Source organism: Spermophilus citellus (assembly GCF_964194105.1).
Source record: "Spermophilus citellus genome assembly, chromosome: 18".
NCBI classification, from domain to species: Eukaryota; Metazoa; Chordata; class Mammalia; order Rodentia; family Sciuridae; genus Spermophilus; species Spermophilus citellus.
Genome location: NC_138200.1, coordinates 42,571,420 through 42,597,808, shown reverse-complemented (window position 1 = coordinate 42,597,808; position 26,389 = coordinate 42,571,420). Strand labels below are relative to the sequence as shown.

Here is a 26,389-nt window from a genome sequence, read left to right as displayed (position 1 = left end):
CTGCCTTGCTCCACAGAGGCTTGGGGTGCAGTGCCACTGGGCACTCCCAGGAGGCTGCCAGGGCAACCTGAGCCGAGAACAGGGGCTACGCACTGGGCTCAAGTTCTCTTCCTCAAGAGGCCACCAAGCTTAGGTTTAGAGGAGAAATCCAGGCCAGCTCCCCAGGTGCGTAGGGCCTCACCTGCCGAGGCCCAGCCCTGCTGCCCGCAGACGCAGACACGTGCTCTTGCTCGAGGCTCACATTGATGATCCTGACTGGCCTTTGGTGTGCAAGGCCCTGTGCTGGGCCACACAGCCAAGGGGCCACCAGGCCAGGCTCCTGCCCTCAGAGAGCTTACAATCTAGTGGGAACAGCAACACACTCACATGGAGCAGCACGGAGCTGGGGAGGGCTCTGGGGAGCAGAGGACACGCACAGTCAGACCTGGCCTGGTTGAGGACAGGGCCTTGGAGTGCCCCTGGCAAGGGCTGGTCCTGGAAGCTCAGGAAGGGAGCCACTGGGGGTGGGGGCGGCGGTACTGAGACCCTCAACCCATGCTCCAGGCCTGACTGCTGTCCCTCTGGAGCCTGTCACCAAGGGGCCGGGACACCGTGTGTCTACCAGCTTCCTAAAAGGGAAGTATGTTGAAGTCAGAGACCTCACCACGTCAGAAAAGAGGAGTCAGGAGTCACAGATGGACAGTCACCTTTCTGTGGAGCCACTGGGAGCCGTCCCCAGGGTCATCTCCTCCACCTGCCCAGGCTGCAGTGGAGCCCGAGAGCAGCAGGATAGCCACGCCAGGCTGTGCAGCCCCATCACGCCGGCACCAAGCACACAGGACACCAGGACTGGGACGCAGCTCAGACCGGGACACACCTGCCTGCCTCCCAAAGAGCCTGAGGTGGACAGGGCGACTGGGCACCTGGAGTCCTCTCCCCAGCGGGACTTGCCCACGCCACCAGGCTGTCCACAGCCCCAGGACTGGGGTGGCACGAGGACGTGTGTTGTGCGGGTGCGCCTGGCGGAGGCTCCTTGGCACTGACTGACACAACACATCACACTCACGCTAGAAGGAGCTGGCACTGTTTATTAACGGTAGGTGACTAATAAATACATTACGGCAGCCAATAAATTATTACAATAACTAGAGATTTATTAAACCAACAAGTCAACTCTTCTTACAAAATTACAGTTAATACGGGGTGGGTGGTGGCGACCGGGTTGGGAGGTGGGACACTGTACCTAATTCGGTTCTGCTAAGGAAGGAGTGGGAGCCCCAGCCCACCCTGCCTGGGACTGGGAGGGCGCAGGCAGGCTGCAGGGTGGCGGGGAGGCTCTGGGAGGCAGAGGAGGTGCAGCCAGAGGACCGGTCAGAAGCGGCAGGCAGGGGAGATAAGGAGGTGAGGGGCTGCTGCCCGGAACTGGAGGGCGGGCATGGTACCGGGAAGGTGAGAACTGGCTAGATGAGCGGCATGTGGGGCCGTGGAAGGGCCCAGTTAACCAGATGGCCTTTGTGCACTGGGCCTGGCAGAGAGATGCCTTCAGAGGGGGCCCCTCTCTGATGGAGAATTTTAGGACTTTGGACTTTCTGCTTTTACCCTGGCCTGCCCCTTCCTTTACAGGGGACTTCATCTGGCTGGGGAGCAGCCTGTTGGGAGTCCCCAGCTCTACTCTCCAGGCAGGATAGGTTCAGGACACTCCTCGAGGAGAGGGTAAGGCTGGGGAACCCTGCCACAGGCCCATAGCATGGCTCCAACCTGGCCCTGTTCCCTGGGCTGCCCTGTAGACCTGTGGCTTGCATGGGGAACTGTCTGTGGGTGCCACCTTTGGCACCCCAGGTGGAACCCCTGGAGACACAGAGCCAGAGTCTCAGTCTTGGTTCCTAAGAAGTGCCAGGTTGTGCCTGAAGGCCTCCACAAGGCTCAGAGGAGGCCCCGGCCCCGGCTTCTCTAAAGGGGGTGTGTGCAGGCTGCTACGGGGAAGGAGACCTAGGTCCCGTTAAATGGCCCTCCCTGGTGTTGGTGGATCACTTGCCAAGAAGAGTGAATGAGAGGGGCGGGCGGTGAGGAAGGGTGCAGGCTAAAGGTAGGTAGGACTTCCAGTGTCTGCCGCTGGGGACTAACTGATGGATGACAGGTGGGAGGGAGCTGCAGGGCTTGTGCTGATGGGAGATGAGGGCTTGGGAGAGGTGACTTTCCTTTTTGGGGTTTGCAGACAGCCTACTTATAGGGCCGGGGTGGAGGGATTTAGGGCTGCCGACCCCTGGAGACCCAGCAGGGTGCCTCCAGATCCCACAGTGGGTGTGGAGCTGGGCTGGGAGCAGAGCTGCCTCCTGGCACCTGATGTGGTGGAGGTTTTCTGCCTGGGCTCTGCTGGGTCAGCGGGGAGAGAGGTACAGCACATCAGGAGCAGGGTCTCCACAGTAGGTGGTCACAGGACCCTGAAGGCCGGGGCTGCTGGTGAGGGGTCCAGGCTGGGCTCTCTGCTCAGACTGTGACTGATACCCTGTTCTCGATAGAGTCCAGTGGAGCCCCTCCTTAACCCTCAGGCGGACAGCACCTGAGCCAGTCCCCAGAGCCTTGGGACTGTCTGTCAGTGCTCAGAGAAGGCAGAGGGACAGCTGCTGCGCAGGGCACAGAACTTGCTCACAGGCATCTCAGTGATAGGCACGTTTTTACGAGTTTGGCAAAGGCAACCTTCCTAGACGTGGACCTGCTGGGTCAGAGCCACTCAGAGCTTAGCACAGCCCCTCTGGGGACACACAGAGCCACTGTGGACGAGACCCGTCCTTGTCCAGTCACTCCCAACATCTCCCCCACAACCACATCCACGACGGAGCCAGACCTCACCGGCCGCCCTGATTGTCCCCGGTGATGGAGCTGCTCTGATGACATGGAGAGGAGAGAGGGCCTCGCTAGACACCCTCTCCCTCTGGCTTATACCAGACAGCTGAGGTCCCCAGCCTCAGCAGGCCAGGGCGGGGCGGCTGGGACGGCGCAAGACACTGAGCAGGTCGGAGCAGCTACAGGAGAGAGGCATCCTGGAAGGCCAGGCTCCTCCCTGCAATGCTGCAGGTGGGAGGGCTGGACACATGTCCTGACTCCAGCCTGGACTCTGGCCATTGTACTGCCCCTGGGGAGAGAGCCCTGGGGCTACAGGGTCAGTGACTTCCACCACCAGGGTGATGGCCTTAGAGATGGGGTTGGGCCACTATCCCACCTCTTGCCAGGCTTTTGAATCTGCAGTCACAGTCTGGGGCAGTTATGAGCACAGCTGGCCACACCCAGGTGGTGATGCTGGAAGCATCAGCTATGTCATCAGTGTGGGGCAAAATGACTTAAATGGCCTTGACTGTCCATGGCAAGATTTTGAGGCAGTTGGCTGCAAGGGCCTGTCCTCCACCACATTCCTGCACCTGGTACAAGGACCAGAACATGGTGGAGGTGGACATAGTGGAAGTGGGTTTGGGCTGATGGGATGGTCCTGCAGTTGGCAGGGAAGGGCTCTGCTGGAGGCCCTGTCTCTGTTAGCTTTTGGCAAGAGGGAAGTCCCGATCTCCCTGCACCACCTGCAGCTCTGTGCCTGCTGAAACCAACGAGCCCAGAGCCATGGGCCTGGGGCTCTTCCTGGTTCCTGGGCAGCCCAAGGGGAGTTCAGGCTCCTGCCTGGCCCGGATGAGCCACACTGTGTGAGGCTGGGAGGACACAGGGCTCAAGGAGGGAAGCAGAGGCCCTCAAGAGGCAGCCCTTGCCCTCCTGGGGTCCATCTGGTCCCTGGGCACAGTCTGCCACACAAGTGAACAGGCCTCCTGGCTGCTGGCTGTGGGGTCAGCTGACTGGAGGTGCCAGGAGTGCGAGGGAGGTGTGCTCACTGCCCTAGACAGGGCCAGGACACAGAAGCACCCCCAGCCCCTTCTGCTCAGGGGTCTCTGCAGCAAAGTCGCAAAGGGATCCTGGGACCCTCCCTTTGGAGCAGGGAGGGCAGGATGTGTTCGAGCTGGCCTGAGCTCCCAAAGAGTGCCACTCCAGGGTGCCGATTCCACCCACCAGCTCTCCTCTTCTCCTGAGGCTGGGAGGTCACCAAGGGCTCCCTGATTTCTTGACTAAGATGGACCAAAGTGGGCACTGGCCACAGAGGCCTGGCCCAGACCTCCCCTGGGCCTCCATGCCTATAAAAACCCCAGTTCAAAGGCCCTAGCCTGTCCCTGCTATCAAGTTGGACTCACTGCAACCAGGACAAGTAAAGCACATCCACTCACCCTGGAGCAGCTGAGCTGGGAACCGGACCAAGCAGGTGGCTGTCCCCTGGCTGTGGCCCTGCACTTCTCCTCACCTCTGTCCTCTTCCCGAACTCCTGCCAGGTGCAGGCCTTGACCCCTCCCACCATTGGCCACTCCAGGCGGTTGGTCAGTCTCAGTAGAGGTTGGATTAGGGATCTGGGGAGGGCAATGGGCAAGGGAGGATGCCCAGAGGAGGAGGGCTGAGGCCTGAGGGAGGGGGAGGCACTCGCCAGGCCTGAGCCCCACACCCACATGCAGTCGGTCAGCCGGGTCCCACGCTGGCTTTTGGTGGTGGAGCAGCCCTCGACAAGAGACCCCAGGCAAAGCTGAGGGATGGCTTCTATTACCCCACAAACTTGCCAGCACCCGGCCTCAGGGCCGTCCTGATGATGAGAAGAGGCCCCGGGACTCCGGCATGAGTCATGGAGTAAGGACATGCCCATTCTGGGCCAATGGCGGCTCAATCCCCCCTCCCAGCCCTGCCAGCCTCGAATAAAACACTATGAGACAAAGCGGAGGCCAGTGAGCAGCACTCAGGTGGTGGCTTGGTGGTCATCAGCCTTGCAGCACTCAGCACCCCACCAGCCCCTGTCACCATACATCCACTGGGAGCGGTGGTGTGGGTGACAAGGGTGCTCCCGCTTCCACCCCTGGCGCCAGCTTCTGGGTTCTCCTTCCTCAGTGCAAAGAGTGGCCTGAGAGGTGGCAGAGCTCTGGCTCCAGGGGAGGAGTGGGTGCGGTCTGGGTAGGGCATGGGCAGCCTGGCAGGAGGCTGGGGCTCAGTAGAGTCCACAACCCCGTAGGTTTTTGGCGATGATGACGTCCGTCACGGCATCAAAGACAAACTGGATGTTGTTGGTGTCGGTGGCGCAGGTGACGTGGGTGTAGATCTCCTTGTGCGTCGACTTGTTCTTGCTCTCGTACTGGGCCTGGATGTACGCCACAGCTTCTGTGAAGGCGCTGGGGCCTGCAGGAAGAAACAGGCAGTGGGCATGAGGGGAGGCACTGCCCCGCGTGGACAGCCCCCGGGCAGCCGGTGTGACTGTCAGGCAGGGGGCCGCGGAGCAGATGCCAGGAGCCTCTCAAAGACAAGCAGGAAGAACAGGCTGCTGGGGTGGGGTCCTGAGGGGTCGGTTCATCAACAGGTCAGTGGTTCGAGTCCAGTGTAGGTCACGAAAGAAACAAAAGCTGAAGTCTCCCAGCGACCGCCTGCACTAAGGGGGACACTGTCCCAGAGAACTTTGTCTTCCTTTTAGAATGCACCCACCGAATCCTGACACAAACTTCACATGTTACCATGGCCAGGAACACAGAGGTTTGAAAGTGCGATCTGAGTAGCTGTGCTCTCTCTGTGAACCTGCAGCTCGCACACCAGATGCTGGGCAAGGCTGGCCTGCGGTCTGCGTGGCGATCGTGAGTCTCCTGACCTGCTTCCCCTTCTCCCTGCCCATCTCCCCCTTCTGGCTTCGCTCTTGAGGGAGTAAGACACCTGGAGCACCCTTACTGTCTTCCTCACCTGGACCATACTGCTCTGGTTCCAGGTGAGCCCAGTTGCAGGCTTGGGGAGGAACAGGAACGCAAGACCTTGTCTTTTTCTGAAGCCCCACAACCTCTTAGAACAGCCAGGCTGTGACCCCCGGCAAAGGCATGGGTGGTGAGGAAACACAATCAGGCCACAGTGCAAAGCCGGAGTGGCATGCCTGGGGGAAGGTCCTAGTCACTCAGGACCTTCCTGAAGCCCACAAGGCCTGGCCTTGAGGGACTACCACACTTGGGCTAGGGTGAGGGGAGAGTCCTTGGGACAGCAGGTAACTCTCGGACTCCTTCGGTTAGGGGTACACTCCCTCCTTCTTTACCCCAGCTCTAAACTGTCTTGGTAGCTGACCTACCATGTCTGCTTCTATTGCCCATAGGACACTAGCCGTGGTCACTTAGGGCAGGTAGGAGTATGCTAAGCCCTGCCCATCTCTGGCTGGACGTTCCTGACCTATGGGTGGTCAGTCTGGTTAAGAAAAGGGGGTGGGGTGCCAGCGGCGGGCAGGAGGTAGAAAGCTGCACCGCCTGCCCAGCCCAGGCATGGCCCACAGACCCACCCTGCTGGGGCTCTGTCTGCCCCAGCTCTGTGCTCTCCAGGCCCGAGGGTGACTAGGCTGAGGGGTCACCACTTCTCTCACTCCCTGGCCTGGCTATCTGGGAGGAACTGATGAGCACCAGGGTACCCTGGGGACCTGCTGTCATCCTACTGCCACCTGATGGGGGCAGCCAACCTCATAGCAGCCCAGGGGCTTTGCTTAGACTGCCCTCCTGGCTGCCCAGCTTCTCAGGGTCAGCAAAGTCCATCACAGCACTGATGGCCATCCTCTTGTCCCCAGAACTCTCTATAGGATGGCCAGGGTCCTGCAGCTTGCCAGGCTCCGTCACACTCACTAGGCCATTTGAACCTTGTAGCCGCCCTGTGTGGGAGGTGCTGCTGGGATGCTCGTCACCACGATAACCTCATGGTCTGAGCAAGACGGCAGTGAGCCCCCAGCGCATGCCCGCCAGGCTGGGCTCCACGTGCCACGAGCTCACTGCACCCTCACAGTGGCTGTGAGGGAGGAAGCTGTCACGGTCACCCCCTCTCACAGACATGGAGACTGAGGCTCAGCAAGGTCACGTGACTGAGCAGCTGAGCTGGAGCTGGATCTCAGGCTGCCTGAGTCCAAGCCCTGGCCTGTCACACTTTGTCATCTCATTGTTCCCTCTGTGTATACCACCTCTGTTTACGGTTGAGGTTGTTGGGATCGCAGGGCTGGACATGCCAGCCAGGACCCTCGCCCTGAGGGCTGCTTGGCAGGAGGGCAGGTGCCGGGCTGGGCTCTTGGTGGTGGAGCCCAGGGCACCTGCACAGCAATGAGAGGGGCCTGCTCCCGTGGCAGTCCCTGTAGCCCCCAGACCCCTGCTGTCCTGGGGAGGGTCTTCACCTGTATATTCAGGAAAGCAGATGGTCAGCGGGGACTTCCTGATTTTCTCTTCAAATATGTCCTTCTTGTTGAGAAACAGGATGATGGACGTGTCTGTGAACCACTTATTGTTGCAGATGCTGTCGAACAGCTTCAGGGACTCGTGCATGCGGTTCTGCAACAGAGCGGAGAGCCGGGTGAGGGGTGGCAGTCCAGGCCCTGACCCACCACGGCCACGACACAGCGCGACAAGCAAAGGGAAGGTCCACCAACGCGATTGAACGCACCACCGGGGACAGAGACAGGAGGGCCCACGAGGACAAATGGGACGTGTCCCTGCTTCATTCCACGTACAGGCAGGGTGGGGCGGAGCAGGGGCTCATGGGGAACACTGTCCCCTTCCACGGGGAGCTGGCCTGGGGGGGGCCACGAGGTCACTGGAGAAACTCCAGCCGGGAGAGGACATGCACCATGCACGCGGAGGGTGGGGCCGCATGCCGCGGCAGCCGCCCACAAGGCACGGCAGGTCATGCAGCTTCTCTACGGGGTCTCATTGTTCCGCCAGCGAGGTCGGGAGGGTGCACGCATTCAGTTGGGTGACATTAACCGAGGACCAAGACAGCCTCGAATTAATCCAGAGTTGGAAGCAGACACTAGGGGGACAGCGTCTTGGGGGTGATCTTGCTGTGGCCTGGGTTGGTGGTGATTTGGGCAGTTGACCGGGCCGTGGGGAACCCGGGGAGGCTCGGGGAGAACAGGTGGTTGGGACTGGTTTCTCAGCAGAGGGGCCAGAGGAACCCCAGATGAAACAGCCAAACAGATTTCGACCGAGCGGAAGAGGAAATCCCAGCAGCAACCATGAGAGAAAACGGGGAAAAAGGAAAACACTGGCCAGTCTCAGAGCCTGGAGGTCCAGGGCAGCCTGTGCTGAGGCCCCGCGCAGGCTCACAGAAGCCAAGGCGTCAGGCCGGGGACAGCATGGCTGCAGAGGGAGGCTGGGGCAGGAGGCTGACTTGAGCCAGTGGCTCCGGGAGGGGTGTGGGTGAGGTGGGCCGGTGGTGTTCACAGCAAAGTCACCCCGCGGTTCCCTGACAGACTGCTGCTTTCAACTCTTAGCTGATGGCTTCGATTGGAGGGAGGCGCTTCATACCTGCCGGGCTCGGGCTCGAAGGGTCTCTCAGAATCGGCTCATGGTTTGGCCTTGGTTTGGCAAGATAAGGCCCTGGTAGGCGGTGGTGACAGTAGAGGTTGTGGCAGCCCGCGGCTTGGTGGGCGGTGCTGAGAGCTGGTACGAGGACAGGATGAGCCCTCGGGGTCCCAGGGTGCGGCAGGCAGGGTGACCAGTCCGGTGGGTGGCAGTCACTAGCCCCAAGGTCCTCCTGGCTTTTGCTCCAGGAGCTGCCTCCAGGCACCTCTGTCTTGGGCAGCCCAACTCTCGCCCCGGCCAGAGGGAAGCACAGGGGTGACCAGAGAGAAAGGCTGAGGCCGAGGACTCGGTCCCTGGTGCCTACATCCTGCCTCTGGGGTGGAGTACGACTTGCCCTCTGGCCACAGCATCTGGGTGCAGGAGCAGCAAGGGTCATCCCCTAGTGATGACTCTGGGTGCCAGCACCCAGCTCTCAGCCCAGGGGTCCCCACAGCTGCCCACAATGTCAGTCGACCATCACTGCCATTTTTTAGAAGTGGCCCAGGGAGGCTGGGGCAAGGCCCTGATCACGCAGTGGACAGGCGGTGCCAGGCCCTGGACTACATCCACTGAACGCCCGGCTGCCCACCTCTGCCCACCAACCGCTGAGTTCTGCAGCAATATGTTCCTGGCGGTGCCGCTGTGGCAATGGGCTGCTTTTGAGTTGAAACGCCGACCCCATTCCCTGGGGGCTGCTGTCCTTCCCTGGTGCTGTCGGTGGCCAGTCTTGGAGAGGGAAGGGCCTGAGGAACATCCCCTGTCTGACTTTGGCCCGTATGCTTTTCTGCTCCTGGCTTGTGCAGAGGGCAGTGGAGATGAGGGAAGGGGTGAGAGGAACGGTGAGGAGGGGAAGAGAAGGGAAGGGTCCAGGGCAGGGCCGGCTCTGCCACCAGGGCAGGTGAGGAGTTCATGGGGAGGCGGCTGGGCACCACTCAGCCCGCTTATTCCTGGAGATCCAAGGGCCATGGAGCTCGGTGCCTGTGGTCACCGGGGCCACCCAGACCACCCAAGGCTGATGGCCTAGGCCTGAGCCTGAGCCGTCTGAGGTCTGGCAGGGCAGGTCGAGGGAGAGGCCATACTTCTGTGGGAAGGGCCCACCTGCCCTGCAGCCTCTAGCTGTCCACTCTCCTCGCCACCGATGGCTGGAGGCAGCATCCACTCCCATGTGTGGCCAGGAGAAAAGGTGACCCAAGCCAAGCTCAGACCACGGACTAGCCAAGGGGTCAGTGAACTGTGGCTCTCATAGCACAGGGTCAACCCATGGAGCAGTTAAGGATGCGCTGGGGCAGTCACCCTGAGGCACACATTGCCAGGGGCTGTCTTGGGCTTCGGGTGGTCACCGCGCCTGTGGCCCTAGGGCACCCAGGGCATGTCTGCCCCTGCCCTACATTCAGGGTCAGGACGAGACTGCTGCCTCCTCAACACTCCTGCCTGCAAAGGTCACTGAGAATGACACAGCTGAAACCCAGCCCAGGGCAAGTGACACAAGGTGCGGGTCCAGATCACCCTCCCAGTTGGTGGCTTTGGCTCCACCAGTCTGTGTGAGCCCCTCCAGGTGGCACCCTCCTGCCATAGCACCACACCCCCAAACCCATCCTGTTTTCACAGCAGCTCTGTGGGACCAGCAGGCTCCGCTGACGAGGAAACAGGGTCACAAAGGGAAGACAGACCTTGCTCAAGGCCCAGCCTGACAGCCCCTCCTCAAAGCCCCAGCACTGTCCTCGAAAGACTCAGAGTGAAGGACAGAGGCTGGGGAGTGAGTCCCCAGCCCATGGGCCCTGCTCCAAGGCCCCACTGGGTTCCCCACGCAGAAGAGTCTGGCAGGCCCCTGCCCTTGGGCTGGAGCCATGGGGCCACCTGGCCCAGGGCCATCGCCAGGGACAATACGACCACCAGCTTGGTGCTGCTGTGCCCAGCACGGTTCCAGTACTGCCATGGATCACTCCGTCCATGCCTAGCAGCCTCCCCAAGGCAGGGTCCGTCACTGTCCCCCTTTTACAGGAAACAGTGACCGAGGCAGAGAGTAGCTGCCTCAATTCAGCAGCAACACGACGCTAGCAGAACTAGGACCGACCCTGGGGACGGCTGCAGACACTCTCCAGGTGACTGTCCCCTCTGCAGTAGGTGGCAGTTCTCAAAGGCCAAAGCCCGAGGCCCAGAATGAATGTGGCGCAGGGACAGCATCCCACCGACGCAGACGGAGTCAAAGCCACACCTGTCACCCACCAGCATGCCTCCACCCACTGCCCTGCTCAGCCTGCCAGCCACACCCCTTCGTGCAGCACCCTGGAAAGCCCCAGAGGGCTGTGGAGACTAGTTCTGCTGTGTATGCGTGCTCACTTGGCTTTTAAGGATTTGCTTGATTCTGTTCTGGCCTGATGGCCCCCTGACTCTGCTGAGTCTACTGAAGGCGCATTACTGCCAGGACGCAAATTCTGCTGAGCTCTTTGTGGCCGGTTTGCACCCAGCCCCTGTGCTCTCTTTGCAACACGGATTGAGAGCGAGCCAGCATGACCCACCACCAGAGGACCCCAGAGCCGGCGGCAACGGAGGCCCCCAGTGCTCCAGAGCTGGCCTGTCCTGCAGCCAGCCCTTTCAGTGTCTCCTCAGGCTGGGTGGCCAGCCCCTGTGCTGCCCCTGCCCAGTGGGCCCAGCTGACTCACCGTGGTTTCGTCTTCGTGGAGCACCTGGTCATAGCCGCTGAGTGCGACACAGAAGATGATGGCCGTGACGTCCTCGAAGCAGTGGATCCACTTCTTGCGTTCAGATCGCTGGCCCCCGACGTCGAACAGCCTGCCAGGAAGACAGGAGCTGATGGGCGGTGAGGTCCAGGCAGGTGGGGCACCTGGTGGTCCAGCTCAGTGGCCTCTCAGGGCCCCACGAGGGGTCCTCACTCCAGGTGATGACTGACTGACCGACAGACCACTGCCTTCCCTGGGGCTGGTGGCAGCCATCCTTGCCCCTTGAGCCTCTCCCAGGACCAAGCTGTGCTCACGTGGAGTGACCTGAAGACCTGCCCTTGCACCTGAAGAATCTCTAAGGGGCCCAGAAAATGCCCCGGGGAGCCTCCCTCCCTCCCTCGGGAACACTGGCATGCTGCTCCTTTCTGCCTGTGTGCTGCGGACAAGCGGAAAGCCTGCCCCGGCGGCAGACAGGAGGAATTGTCACCTGCTTTGTGGGTGGGAAAAGTGGGCACCAGGAGCCTAAGGATGTGCCCAGCTCCTGCTGTGAGTGTGAGTGCAGGGTGGCTGGGTCTGACCGGCCTCTGCTCTGCACTGTCCCTCCACAGCCGTCTGAGGGGAGCTCTGGCCACCCCTCAGACTGCATCTCCCAGGGCCTGAGGCTGTGGGAGGAGGCTGCAGGCTGGTGGGCAGGTCTTGGAAATCCAAAGTCAGCGTCACATCCTAACTGATGAGCAAGGAGCCCTGCAGCCTCCCGGACCCGGGAAGCTGACTGGCAAACAGCTGCAGAGGGGGTGACCTGGCCCTGCAGGGACAGGAATGGTCCAGACAGAAGAGAGCAACTGCAGGCACAGATCAGGGCCAGTGGAGAACAAGGCAATGAGTGAGAGTCTCATTCTCTTCCTGCCTCCTAGGGACCCCACCTCCCCACCTGTAGCCCCTCAGCATCTGACTGCTGGCCAGGGCTTCAGGGGTGAGTAGGGGACACGGAGGAGGCTGGAGGCCTCTCAGAGAGCACTGCTGCATGCTGGGGCAGTGGGTGCCCAGCAGGCTCCCACAGACTTGCAGAGGGGCTGCCTATGCCCAGGAGCCTGGATAGAGGCTCAATCCCTCTGGCTACACAGAATGGCAGGAGGCCAGGAAACAGGACCTTGCAGCTGTCCACCAGCCTGAGGTCCTGGCCCTCCCTTCCCTCCTGGCCTCTCTTCTTGTTCCACTCGACACCCAGAAACCACACCTGGAAGGCAGGGCAGGACAGGCAGCCAGTCCTCAGTGCACTGAGGTCCCCCAGGGAAAGGACCCTCCCGCAGGGCCTTACACCTCAGGGCCCGTTCAAAGAGACTCAGAGTCCTTGGTCCCAGCCCCTGGGTCTGTGCCTTGGGGAAAACTTGCTTCTCTCAGGCCTCAGTCCCCAATATGTTCTAGGAGAGGGGGTCAGCTGCTCTCTTAAAGCCTCTACCTCTGAGGTTATATGAGTCCTTGGGTCTCACAGACATCCCTTGGGCTTACCTACCCCTAGTCCCCACCATCTGTCCCTCTAGTAATTACCTTAGGGACAGTTTTCCTCTCCTTTTCCATCCAAATCCTCCTTTTCCTCATAGACCCATTCCAGGACCCCCCTCTTCCCAGGTAGGCCCCCTGCTCAACCCAGCCTTGAACCTGGCAAAAATAAGCGCATAGGCATGCCGCTTCTGGTACCTAAGTGCCTGTCCCAGTGTGAAAGTGTCCCCAGGCTGGGAGCTCTCTGGCTACACTGGTGAGATGAGGTTGAGAGCCCGGGCATCTCCTGTCACTCTGCCACCCTCACCAGGGTCTGGCTGTCTCCTGGGCCTCACCTGAAGTGGAGGTTCTTGAATGTGAAGTGGGTTTCTACGATGCCGGTGGTTTTGACCCTGGTTCGGAGGATGTCCTGCTCGGTGGGCTGGTAGTCGCCGGCCCCAATCCGATCCAGGCTGTCTAGGTAGCTGGGGATGGCAACACACAAGGCACCATAGACCCTCCACCTGGGCACTGCTCAGGGCTCACTGGGTCACCCACTTTCAAAGTCCAGCATCAACCCGTGCCCATTGAAGGTAACCATGGCAGCCAGTTGGGGGTGGGGACAACCAAACAAGAGAAGCTTATGCTCCTGGGCTTACAATCTCAACGAGCTTCTACTTCAGACCCAAGGGGGTGTGCGCACAGCTCCAGGCACACTGACAAGCCTTGTAGAGGGGACTACCAGGTTTTCGGGGTCACCTTGTCATTTCTGAATTTAAAAAATAATGAAGGCACCAGACATGGTGGTGCACACCTGTGATATCAGCTATTTGAGAGGCTGAGGCAGAAGGATTGCAGGTTTGAGGCCGCCTGGGCAAATTAGTGAGACTCTGTCTCAAACTAAAAAGCCAAAGAGGCTGGTGTGTAGCTCAGAGGGACAGCCTTCCCCAGCACACACGAGGCCTGGGTTCAACACCAACCCCCAGCCCTCCAAAAGTGAGCATTCTATTCTTTGCATGTGATCATGATTCATCCTGAATCTTCCTGGGTCAGACATACTGTTTTATAGATTAGAAAACTCAACACGGGTAGGGCCTGGACACAGGGCGAGTCCAGACACAGGCCTCCACAGTTCACTCTCAGTTCTCACTCAGTGGTGCCCCACGAGGCCCTAAGCATCGCCTGCCCCTCTGTACTCCTTCTCATTTACCAGGGGTCTGTGTGTCTCTTTCCATTTGAGGCTCTTAGAAGAGAGGTGCTCAGGGTCCTCAGGGTCAGATGGTGGCGGGCCGTCCTGGACAGGGTCTTTGGCCTCGGGGCTCTCCCCATTGCCTCCTCCCTGAGCCTACCGGGCTCTCTGTGGAAGGTCAAGCAGGGCTACTGTGGGTAAGGCTGCAGGGCAGGTCGCTGAGCTCTGGCCCCACGGCCTCCTTGCCAGGCTGGTGGGTATCTGGGAGGATCTGCTTTCAGCCAGAGGAGCCCCTCTTGACCCCTTTGTAGATGTCCCCCTGTGCCCACTCCCCATCCCACAGCCTTTGCTTAAAGGTATGCTAGTCTGGATGTCCCTGCTGTCATCTGAAGCTGGGCCCCAGGCCAGGGAGCCCCTGGTCTTGGCCCCCTTACCCAGCTAGGCAAATCTTTGGACACAGCCAGACAACCTGGCTCCTGTTTTCTGTGTGGGGGTCTCAGAGGGGAGGTGGCCATGGATACGTGGGCAGCGGGTGGGGAGAGCCAGAGTGTGCACCTGCCATGTGTCCTACTGCCTGAGAGCTGGGGGCGATAGTGACAGAGGCCAACACCGACACAGATCTTCCTGCCTGAAGCCTGTGCTCTGATGCGTGCGTGTGCGTGTGCATGTGTGTGTGTGTGTGTGTGTGTGTGTGTGTGGCGGGGGGGGAGGTGGGGGAGGACAGGGAGGGAGGGGGAGAGAGAGAGGACGAGGAGAGAGGGGGCAGTCAGAGCAATTGGGTGACTGGTGACTGGTCAGGGAGGCCTTGCAGGATGGTCGGGGAAGGTCTCTCAGAGAATGGAGACAGGAGAGTAAGGGGCCAGTGGGCACAGGGGACTGCCTGGGGTGCAGGCCGGGAAGGTTTCAGGGCCAGGAGTGGTGAGGCAGGAAGCACACAGGGTGGGAGCAGGTGGTGGGTGAGCCCCGTGGCAGTGGTGGGAGTCAGGCCCTCACATTGTGTGAGGAGTTGGGCCCCAGAAAAAGTGCTGGAGTGCTGTCTTGGGCAGGTGGAGCGGGAGGCCTGCCACCATCCGGGTGTCAGGTGATGGCAGCTCACACCTTGGAGGAGTCTGTGGAGGGGCGGGAAGAGGCCAGGGACATTCTGGGTGTGTGGGACACAGAGGAAGAGCTAACGATGCCTCCCTGTGGCAGAGTGAAGACATAGCAGGTGGGAGGGACAAGGAGGCCAGTGGCCTTTGGAGGAGGCGGGGCCAGGACGCCCCCCACCATGCTAATGTGAGTTCAGACAGACACCAAGGAGGCAGAAGTCCCAAGGGAGGGAAGACCCGGGGAGCGCCATCTGAGAGTGCTCCAGGTGTGCGAGGAGTTTAAAACAATGAGGCACCAGAGAAGGTCACCCAGCACCAGGACTTGTCAGGTTCAAGGTGGGAGCTTGGGCGTCCAGGAGAGATGGGCAGGAGTGGTCTGAAGGGACATGGCAAGGAGGCTGGGAGCAGAGTGAACAGGTGCTGGCAGGGGCAGTCTGGGGACAGGGCACAGGGAGCCAAGAGCCATGTCCTGCCTGTGAGGGGTTGGTCTGGGGGGGAGCTAGAGCGGCACGGTGGAGGGTCTAGGGGAGAAGCCAGGGGAGCGTATGTCACAGCACGTGGGCGACTCAGTGGGGACCCAGATCTGTGAGGCTGCAGAACTTTTCCCCAGGCCCTGGCTGGGTCTGAGCAGGTTCCTGGGTCTCCGGGATCTGTCTGCTTACTCTGAGGCCTGGGCCAGGCCCAGAAAGCAGGGGTCAGCTCAGGAGCCGAGCGACCCCAGACCTCATCCCTTCCTCTAGACCCTGGGCCTTGACTTGTAAAGGGAAGGGCTTGGGATGCCCAGTGACTGGGGCCTTAGGGTGTCAAGGGCACATTCTGGAACTGGGCGGTGTGAAGCGTTAGCAGCCTTCCCTCTCTTTTCTGCCATAACAAATTGTTTTATTTTACACATGGGGCCCAAGATGTTTTGAAAAGACTAAACCGCTAAGACAACCCAGCCCTGGACCAAGAGGTATTAAAGGGCTTTCTGACCTGATAGTCTGTTTGTCCCCGTTTTTCCCTGCTGAGGAGCCCTCTTCCAGAGAGAAAGCACAGAAGAGCCAAGCGGGAAAATGTCAAAGCCATATACCTTGGCAGTGACACTTTTGGAGAGAGGTAGGGACCAGAGAGAGAAGAGCAGGGGAAGGCGCATTTCCTTAGCTTACTTGGTGAGGGGTTGACAAACACTGACTCGATTTTCTTATTTAAAGTTACAGTGGTAACCACCAGAAGAGCTAAAAATAATCCTTTAACTAGCAAAAAAAACTGGAGGCGGCGGTGGAGAGAGGTGGAAGGAAGGAAGGTGAGCTGAGTGTGCCAGGTTTCAGAGTCAGGAAGTACTATTTAAAGTTGGAGGATCAAGATTTCATGAACACCACGGGAGGTGGAAATGGAATGGTTAAAAGCAGAAGGGACAGGACTGGGAAGGGGAGATTTCTCACCTTACATCCTATGGTTAAACAATATCTTTGCAGTGGGCTTTATTTGCTTATTTATTGGTGCTGGAAGCTGAACTCAGCAGTGTCCTCCCACTGAGCTATAGGTCCAGCTCTTTTTTTTTTTTTTTTTTCCTTTCTGTACCAGGGATGGAACCAGGGCACTTAACCACTTAACCTGGAGAGTGCTCCAGGTGCTCCAGAGTGCTCTAGCCCTTTTTATTTTTTGAGACAAGGTCTTGCTAAATAGCTGAGGGCCTTGCTAGGTTGCTGAGGCTGGCTTTGAGCTTGTGAACCTCCTGCCTCAGCCTCCAGAGTCCTTGGGATCACAGGAGTGCACCACCACGTCTGGCTCGGATTCATTTTACAATTAATAGAATGGGCAAAAATTTAAGTGATGAGCAGGATTTGATGAGCTAACGGAAAACAGACTGGGGCCAGCTGGCCCTGAGGGTCCCTGGGGTCTGGCTGGCAGCAAGGGGGAGGCCCTGGACCTGCCCCAAGCAGGGAGAAAGGTGGGTCTCTCTGGCTTTGAGGACCAAAAGGGTGGGCCTGAGGGGTGTGGCTGAAAGCATCCTCTCCTGGCCCCTGTGGGGCTCTGGGAGGCTCTGGGTCTGGGATTTGAGCTCACACGCCTGCACCTGGTGGCCCCACCTGCGTCTTGCAGGGTTTTAGGATTTTCCCTGCAGACAATCTAGGTGTGCAGAAGCAGGAAGACAGTCTGACCCCACTCGAGTTCTTGGACTGCCAGCTGCCATCACGGTTGGTGGAAATATCTGGTGTCCCCTAGAACATGCTGTTCCATGGCCCTGCCTGGCCCATCAGTTGCGTAGGTCAGGGTTCTTATTTCAGTACTGTTGGCATTTCAGGTCAGAGAATTCTTTGTTGTGGGCTGTCCTGTGCACTGTAGGGTGTTTCACTGGGTGCCAGGAGCACCACCCAAGTGATACAATAAAAAATGCCTCCATATATTACTGAGTGTCCCCAGAGGGCAAAATGGTCCCAGCAGTGAAGCACTGGTGACAATGACCAAGTCAGATCAGGTGATAGCACATGTGTCCTCAGATAGTGATTAAATAAAGCCCAGGGCTCCCTGTGGCCAGCTCCTCCTGAAACCCTGAGCACCAGACTGCAGAAGTGGGGTGGACTCCGTGTCCCGGTGCTCCCCTCCAGGGGCCACGGGCACATGACCAGCAAGCACATCTTTAGAGTGACCCAGCTCAGCGGCCAGGCCCTCGGCCCCTTCTCTCCTGCGCTGGCCTGTACCAGTGTCCACATTCCACTTCCTCTCCTCTCCCTCTCCCTCCTCCCATTCTTCCTCCTCACTTTTTGGAACACAATATTAAAGGATCCATTTGATTGCCTTTTCTATTTATTGGATGGAGTTACTTCTTCCTTATTTTAAATAATTTTAAAGTTAGAGGAATGGAAAGTTCATTATTTTTGTTTCATTTGTGGTGCTGGGGATTGAACCAGGCACTCTACTACCTCTGAGCTACCTCCCCAGCCCTAAAAATAAATTGTTTTCTTTAAAACAAAACAAATGGTCTTCTGCCTATATAGTTGGTGACTTTTATTTAGGAGGTCAGGGCTCATCCCTGTGACCCTTAGACCTTCAGTTGGGAGGGAAGCACTTGTCCAGGACCAGCAGGGTCAAGGCCCCAGCCCTGGGGGCATTTCCTGTTTGGTTGTCTCTTGGCCCCTTCCTCATCTTGCACTTTTGGAATCTTTCTACTTTTCTTTCCCTTTGGTGTTGCAACATTAAGGAGGGGGAGAAGCTGGTTAAGAAAGTTGGCTGAAAACAGATAAGATAGTGGTCAAGGGTTTGGATTTAAAAGAGAAACTTTTTTTCTTCTTGTCCAGACTTTTTTTTTTTTTTTTAAATAACCCACCCTAGTAAATCGTATAGGGGCTGCAATTCACATTTAAATATAAGGCATTTCACTGCAGGTGGACCTCAGTGGGAACCCTCCTTGCCCCACGGTGCCACCCCTTCCACGTGGGCCTCAGGCAGCTCTAGGCCTTCCACCAGCTCAGGACACTCACTATTTGGCAGAATCGTTGAGCTGATACTCCCGAGACCGGTTGAAGCACTCTTGGATTCCTGAGTCGCCCCAGAGTCGTATCATGGCGGAAAGCAGCTCTGCAGAGAAGGGCTCAGTGTCTTCCATACGACTCACCACGTCACACACCATCTTGGCATCGGCCTGTGAAGAAAGAGGGACGCAGGGTTCTGAGTCCTTGATGGGATTCTGCCCAGACCAGGGACCTGGCCAGCTCGGGGAAGTGGGTGGCTCTGAGTGCCCTGTACCTCAGGACACACACCTGTCTGGAGCCTTCCACCCCAACCAGGTTCTAATGCAGCAAGCCACCCTGCCTGAGCAGGTGGGGAGAAGGGGGCTCTGTCTGCTCTGCCACTCAACTCAGAAGTTCTGCTTTGAAAACTGGGCTTTTGCTCAGCATTTGTTTTGGGGAAAAAGTTTAAAAAACAATGCCCTTGGCTAAAATTGTAATTCCTTTATTTCCTACCCCAGTGGAGCACCGTCTCTCTTGGAGAAGATTTCCTGGTTGGCTGAGGGGCTGGGCCCCAGTGGTGAGGGACCAGAGGGGTTAGTTTTAAGTTAGTGCAGAGTTCTCGTGTCAACTACACCTCGGAACACAGGCTCTTAAGTTAAAATTTGATATTAATAATCTTTTTTTACATCTATGATCTGTGGTGACCAGGTACAGGGCCGAGCTGGGAGCTTGGGAGTGCTCGCCCTCTCTGCCTCCTCCCTCCTGGTCTGAGGGGGTGAGCGGAGTCTGCTTAAGGCACACACCTTTGCGTAGGCTGAGACTCTCTTGGAACTACAGAAAAAGCACTGCATAATTCACAGGTTTCTCCCGCTTCCCCTCACCTAGGATACCAAATGGGGGTCACCCGTTTTCAAAGACCATAATCAAGTATGCGTGACATCAAGACCAGGAGTACAGTGTTCTCAGGGGACTCAGAAGGCTCTTGGAGAAGTCATAGGACGGCGCTGTCACACCACCTTCCTTGCACACACAGGTAGCACTTTATAGTTTGCAAAGGATGTCTGTGTCCACACACTGCTTCCTTGAAACCTGGCCTCGAGGAGCTGTGGGAGCCCCGTGAAGAGGCTGATTCTTCATGTTCCCCTGTCTGCGCCCCCTGCCCTACATAACCACTGCTGCTCCCTGGACGCAGGATGTATTTCCGGCTTTCTGGTCTTGCTGGCTATAGGACTTGCTTTGGTCCACAGAATACAGTGAGGGTGGCAGTGTGTAAATCCCTAATCCCTAGGAGGCCTTGAGTGCTTCTGCTGCTCCCCTGGCCTCTGTCACAGCTTTCCATCACTGTGACAAAATACCTGCCATAAATAATTTAAAAGGAGGAAAGACTGATTTTGGCTCACAGTTTTAGAGGCTTTAGTCCATGGCCCCTTGGCCAACCCACTCTGGGCCTGTGTCGAGGCTGCACATGGCGGAAGCAGGACATGGTAAGCAAAGCTGCTCAACTGACCTCCCTCTAGGCCCCACCTCTCACCAGGCCCCACCTCCCACCAGGCCCTGCCTCTTGAGGCTGCACTACCACCTCCCACTGATGCCATTCCCTGGGAACCAAGCCTTCAACACAAGAGCTTTTGGGACATTCGGGAGCCAGACCATAACACCATGGATATTCCTGGATTCTCATTCCTCCCAGGAAGAGGACTTGGGATGCCTCGGCACAGTTGAGTTGCCCTGATTTCTGGGCCTTGACCAAGCTAAGCAGCTGAGTTTAGGGGAGCCTTGTCCCATGGCATGGCTAGGGTTGCAGCTAGTGAATGCAGCAGGCACTGGCAGTAGTCAAAGTCAGGCCTTCTGAGCCGGAGGGGGGCGGGGTAGCGCACACCTGTAATTCCAGCGGCTTGGGAGGCTGAGGCAAGAGGATTGCTAGTTCAAAGCCAGCCTTGGCAAAAGTGGGGCACTAAGCAACTCAGTGAGATCCTGTCTCTAAAGAAAATACAAAATAGGGCTGGGGATGGATGGGGCTCAGTGGTCGGGTGCCCCTGAGTTCAATCCCTGGTGCCAATAAATAAATAAATGAATAAAAATAAATAAATAAAATAAAAAGTCAGGCCTTCTGTGTGCAAGTGCCAGAAACTGCTCCTAAGGGGCCACAGAAAGGGTGAGAGGGCCCAGCCCTGAGGGCCTGAATACCTTGACATTTTCCTGCTTCTTCCTATATCTGTATTCTTAGAGGTTTTTCCACGGGTTGGGGGACACAGGTCCCCAGTGACTCTGTGGACACACCCACATAAACTTGCCCTGTTTTTTTTTTTTTTTTTTTTTTTTTGTTACCAGGTATTGAACCCAGGGGCACTTAACCACTGAGCCACATCCCCAGCCCATTTTTTTTATTTTGAGACAGGGTCTCATTAAGTTGCTCAAGGTCTTGCTAATTGCTGAGGCTGGCTTTGAACCTGTAATCCCTCCTGCTTTATCCTCCCCAAATGCTGGGATTACAGGCATGTGCCACCATGTTTGTCCTAGTGGGTAAGAAGCACAGCATTGGGGGGCAGGTCCAAGGGTGGGTACAGGCTAGAGTGGGCCCCAAGGAGGTCCACCTGGGCTCCTGGGCTGGGGTCAGTGCCCAGTGCTCCCGGGTCCCATCTTCCAGCTGTCTTTCCCCATTTTAGCCTGCACATGCTCTGGAACTCACAGTGACACTGAACCCCTGCTGGGCTGGGAGTGGGGTGTGACAGGCCCACATCTCCCTGACCTCAGGGGTTCTGTCCATGGGTGCATTATGGTCATCAGAGAATTAATTACCCTGCTGCAGGCCCTTTCAACCCAACCCTCCCGTGAAGCTAGAGGAGAGAGACAGCCCAGCCCACGGTGGCTTAGGAAGTGAGTGGGAGGTGCTACACATCCCCAAGGTGTCCTTTGGGGTGGGAGAAACAAAGAAAATGAGGTCAGCACCTGGAAGGTTGGTGACCAATAAAAGATTCTGTTCAAAAGGCTGGTGGGGCCAAAGCCTTCTTGGAGACTTGCAGAATAGAGCTGTCTGGCTAAGTAGCTATTTTCATGTCAGAGCCTGTCCACTGCCGAAGGGTGGTGGGAAACTTATGGTAGCTCTGCCCTGGGAAGGGAGGTGCCACTGGAGTGGAGGCTGGAAGGTCAGCCCACAGTGCTAATCCAGATTCAGTGTCTTGGGGACAATGTACCAAACACATTGGCCCTGACAGGAAGGGCCGCCCACCAAGGAAGCCAGGATCAGGACCGGTCCTGGAGAGCTGGGCCTGGGCCCTGGGTGCTCCTGGCAGGCACCCACAGTCAGTGAGGGGAGTGTCCCAGATCTGTGCAGTGAGTGAGTGGGAACAGGTCAGGGTTCAGGGGCAATGGGGCAGGCCAGGCAAGACCTCTGCTGGGTGAGAAGGTCCTGATGCAATCTAAGTGCAATGAGAGCCATGCTACCCCCTGTCAAGGCCACATGGGACACTCCAGAGGTGACAAGTGAACTGTGGATCTCCTGTGGAGCCTTTGTCCTTCCCCATCTGACCCTCCAGGTCTGACCTGGAACTCTGTGACCCCCACTGCAATGGGGTGTGTTCTCCAGCTCAGGGAACACTGTGACCCTCCAGTGCGCAGCCCAGGGTGGAGTCTGCCTCCCAGCTTCCTGGAGGTGTGCAGGGCAGGAGAGGCATGGGAGTGGCAGCCCCGGCCCCTGCCCCCTTTCCTGATTCCTCTGTGCCTTCCCCAGGTCACTATACAGACAGCGTTGCCATCGCCCCAAATGCTCAGACCTGGACCAGGAGCTCTGCTGGTTTCACTGCTCCCTCCCATTGCCTGTTTCCTGTCTGTGCCCCACACAGTGGGAGGCCATTAGTCTCCTCCCAACATCATGGCTCCCCTTCTCCTTCAGAAAAAGAACCCAAATTTTTTTTTTCTTTTTTTAAGTACTGGGAATTGAACCCAGGGGCGCTCTACCATTGAGCCACATCCACAGCCCTTTATGTTTTTAGGTTCTCACTAAGTTGCTTAAGGCCTTGCTAAGTTGTGATCCTCCTGCTTCAACCCAAGTTGCTAGGATTATAGGTGTGCATCACTGTGCCCAGCCCCAACATTTTTCAAAAAAAATCTGGGTATAATCGCATCCAACTACGAGGCTGTGTTTCCCAATTTTGTTGCAGTTATGATCACATGATAAGTTATCCACAATGAGAGGTCAGCGGAAGTCCAGGGAGGTCTCTGGAAATGTCATTTTAAAGAGAAGGGGCAGCTTTTTCCTCTTGCTTCATCTCTCCCAATGCCCAGAACTTATGAGATGGCTGGAGCACTTGCAGCCAACTTAAATCATGAAGACAAGGTCCTCAACCTAGGGATAGTGACACAGTGATCTAAAAACAGCGTAGGTCCTTAAAAGCCTTGTGGAAACTCCATACCATCTGGAGTCATGCTAACACTATTTTAAGTGTTGGTTTAAAAAAAAACCACACACACACACACTTAAAAATAAAATTGTGTCTTATTTAAGCCACTATTTTTTCACCATATTTTCAGGGTCTCCAGTATTCACGGTCAAATCCAATCTGAGTAGATATGACAACTGTCCCTGTTGAAGCTCTTAGAATAGCTCCCATCATCCCTCAACTCCAAATTCTTCACCATGGCCCACAGAGCTCCTGCCTATCTCTCTGCACCCTCTCCCTCCCAGCCACACAGTCCTTCTTACCATTCCCCAGTAAACTGCTGATGCCATCCCAGCCTCTCCATTTGAGCAGAACACCTTTCCCTGCCCCGACCCATCTCAGATGTCACCTCCCTGGGTGGTCTTCTCCCTCCACGCACTACCATTCCCTGTTGCGCCTGGTGCCGTGTGCCCATTCCCCAGGGCAGCGCTAGCTTCCTGATTCCCAGGGTACCTTGGGTCTCGCAGGATGCTTTGTACATAGTTGGTGCCCAGAAAGCTTGCGGGATGAGGGATCTGGGGTGTTTTAATATCCGGCATGGCTTACCGCCAACAGCCCTGGACCTGAATCTCATTCAAGGTTGGGCCGGATTGACCTCCTAACTGCTGGGGTGAGGCTTTAAGAGGTGGGCCTCTGTGTGTGGCTGGAGCAGGAGGGTGAAGGCTCATGAATGGGACACAGCATGAAGAGAGCTGTCTGTGAACCAGGAAGCAGGCTTCCCCAGGCAGAGAATCTGCTCACACCTTCATCTTGGACTTCCTCTACAGCTGAGAGAAAAACATTTCTGTTGTTTCATCTCCCCAGTCCGTGGTGAATTGTTATAGCATCCGGTCAGACAGTGACACGAGTGTGACCCCTGGAGGTTCTGTGTGGGGACCGCTGGAGTTTCTAGAAAGCCAGCTGCATGCCCCCACCTAGGCAGGGCTGCAGGAAGTACAGCAGGGGCAGCGTCAGCTGCAGCCCCTTCTCTCTTCCCAGTGCCTTCCGTGCCAAGCACTGTCCTCTCTCCCAGGAGGCGGCTTCCAGCCCCTGGTGTTCTGGCGCAGAGCCCCAGGTTCCCTGAAGGAAAACACCCTTCCCTGAGCCAGTCTGAGTGGTCTGGGTGCGAGACCCTCTCTAGGGCTAGCCAATCCATCCTGCTGGCCTGGGAACACTTTGGGCAGACAAAGAAGCAGTATTTGTCAAATTAGACTAACAACTAGTTCCACCACCACAACCAGCCCCCAAAACATTTGTAAAAATTTAGCAAAGAGATTCTCAAAGGAGGACCCATCTCGTATGGAGCCATCACTGAGGAAAGCAGAAATGAGCGAGGGAGCCCTCAGAGTCCCAATAACATGTTAACGCCTGGATCCAGCTATGCCTAAGGTCACATGGGCATCTGGGCTTTCTGGTTACTTGAGTCAATCAATCCCCTAATTTTTAAAATCTAGTTGAGGATAGCTGTTCTCCACCACTGCCTCTACTGTCCTGAAGCAGAGCTGCAGGGAGAAGGGAACAGGCCCTCTCAGTGGGAGCCACAGCAGGACTGTTCTTCCACGTACAGGCTTAGGCAGGATAGGTCTGGTCGTTATTGCCAGAGGCCCCAAACCCACCTTTCCTGGCCTGCTGGCAGTAACAGCCAGATCATTCTTTAATGTCCAGCTCTCAGGCCACCCCACACCCTCTGAGGAGTCTCTTCCAATGGCCTCCCTCCTTGGGCATGTGGCCGTCATGGGCTTCAGGCCATAGACTCAGGAGCCACCCAGACGGGTCCTGAGGTCTGGCTCCATGTGAGCAGAGGCATTAGCCTTTCAGAGGCTGTGTCCTTGCTGCCACCTGGGGACGACAGCACCCTTACCTTCTTCCCAGGGCTGTCCCAGTGAGCTAGGGAGCCCTCAGCACAGGCATGCGGCTGTGCCAGTGCCCACCCAGTGGACAAGCACCTTCTGCCCCGTTCTTGAGCTGCCAGGGGCCCTATAGGCAAAGAGGCGAACGCACGCCTGGGACTGTCCGCTAAATGTCGACAGCTGGAAGGAGCCACTCTTAAGGGTTCAGGGTCAGGAAGCTGGGAGGAGTTGTGATCGTCAAGGTCACTTGTGGGATTCTTTCTTTTTTTAAATTTTTTTTTAGTAGTCAATGTGTCTTTATTTCCTTTATTATACCTGGTGCTGAGAATGAACCTGGTGCCTCACACCTGCTAGGCGAGCGCTCTACCCCTGAGCCCCAGCCCCAGCCCCTGAGGGATTCTTTTTACCATGTCAATGGCTGAAAAACAATCCTGGCATTCTTCTTCATTATGAACAGTGTAACTTTTCTGGTTAACTGATATCTTCCCCAAAATGTGGACATATAAAAGGCCTGACACTGCTCTGGTGGCGATGAGGCCCTTTTGGGGGACTCTAGGAGAACCCCTTTTGCAAGCCTGTGTACTCTTCCCACTAACAGCTGGGGAAAGTGGTGGGCAGGAAGAGGAAGGGGCAGCTGGAGCCAGGCCCAGGGCACCCCTCTAGAAATGGGCTGCCTTGGGCCACTGCTGGAGGGCAGTCTGCCTAGGGTGGTGGTGGGGTAGCAGTGCCCCTGAACTGGCAGCACATAATGGGTCCCTTCCAATGGTACACAAGCTAGGGGCTCCTGACACAAGACCATGTGCCTCTGAGGGCAAATCATGCGTGTGCATGGGAAGCAGCACCAAGATCCAGTGACAGCCAGTGGGACAGCCCACTGGCATTCAGCAGAGAGGGGTGCACTCCACAGAGCTGTCTCCAGACAGCCAGCTGGACCCTGGAGCTAGAACCCATCTAAGGCCTGGTGAGGGCCTTGCCCACACCCTACCCTGGCTCCCACCTGTCTGAACGTGGACAGACTCGTGCAACCCCTTCCCTGGCTCTAGCATCTCGGATGCAGCTGACGCCTGTCTGTGCTGTACCCCAGGGTGGGGGTGCTCACCAAGAGGAGTTTGCATTCGTCAGGTTTTCGCTTCCACACCAGACACTGCAGGGGCTTGGAAGTGCCTGGTGGATTTGCTATCTGAAGGTGGGAGGGCAAACTGTACTTTTAACACTTGGTCTTCAAAACCTTTCCCTTCTCTTTAGGGCAATATAGACTTTAGGGCACAAATGTCAGCAGCAAACAAACTTGCAGTTAGAGGATCAAAAAAGACCGTTGCCCTCTCAAGAGATGAGGTGCTAAGAATATGGCAGGGGAACCAAAGGGGATCTTCCGTCGAGTGACCCGGGTTTAAACCCTGCTTCTGTAACCTGTTCAGCTGGTGGTGGAGGACAGACCACTGGCCACCCAGAGCCTCTGCTCTCTCTTAGCCCCCACTGCTCAGGGCTGTTTGTGCAGATGAAATGCGCTGAGGATGTGACACAGCTTTGCGACATGAAAGAGCCTTGCAAATGTTAGTTATTATGAGCAAAGATGAAGCGCCTCAGACACAAACAACAAGCTGACAGAAAATAAGCCTGCTTTGTCCAGGACTTTCCAGGCAAGCATGATAATCTTGATAACAATAATCACAGTAATTATAATAATAACCCCTTCATCTGAGGAGCTGCTTTAGATTGTGCAGAGTTTTCCTTCATCTAATCTTTGTGGCCAAGTAAAGAGTGAGAGGAACACACACACACACACACACACACACACACACACACACACACACCCTTTTCCCTTGTAGGGAAAACTCCATTGGCCCCACCTTGGCCCCTGTGCTG

At 57.1% G+C, this 26,389-nt stretch overlaps 1 protein-coding gene across 2 annotated transcripts in view; it reads right to left on the bottom strand.

The window, feature by feature from the left end:
- GNAO1 (G protein subunit alpha o1) overlaps nt 1-26,389 on the bottom strand; it is a 156,196-nt gene that overhangs the window by 7,575 nt on the left and 122,232 nt on the right. Inside the window, exons 4-8 of one of the 2 annotated variants that reach the window (XM_081273368.1) lie at nt 18,286-18,446; nt 12,904-13,032; nt 11,051-11,180; nt 7,223-7,376; nt 1,041-5,226 (exon numbers count right to left, since the gene is read on the bottom strand). In XM_081273368.1, the coding sequence (XP_081129494.1) occupies nt 5,039-5,226; nt 7,223-7,376; nt 11,051-11,180; nt 12,904-13,032; nt 18,286-18,446 (762 nt within the window). In that variant the 3' untranslated portion in view covers nt 1,041-5,038. Of the gene's footprint in view, nt 1-1,040; nt 5,227-7,222; nt 7,377-11,050; nt 11,181-12,903; nt 13,033-18,285; nt 18,447-26,389 lie in introns of those variants that run through there. The other variant, XM_081273367.1, reaches the window with a different exon arrangement.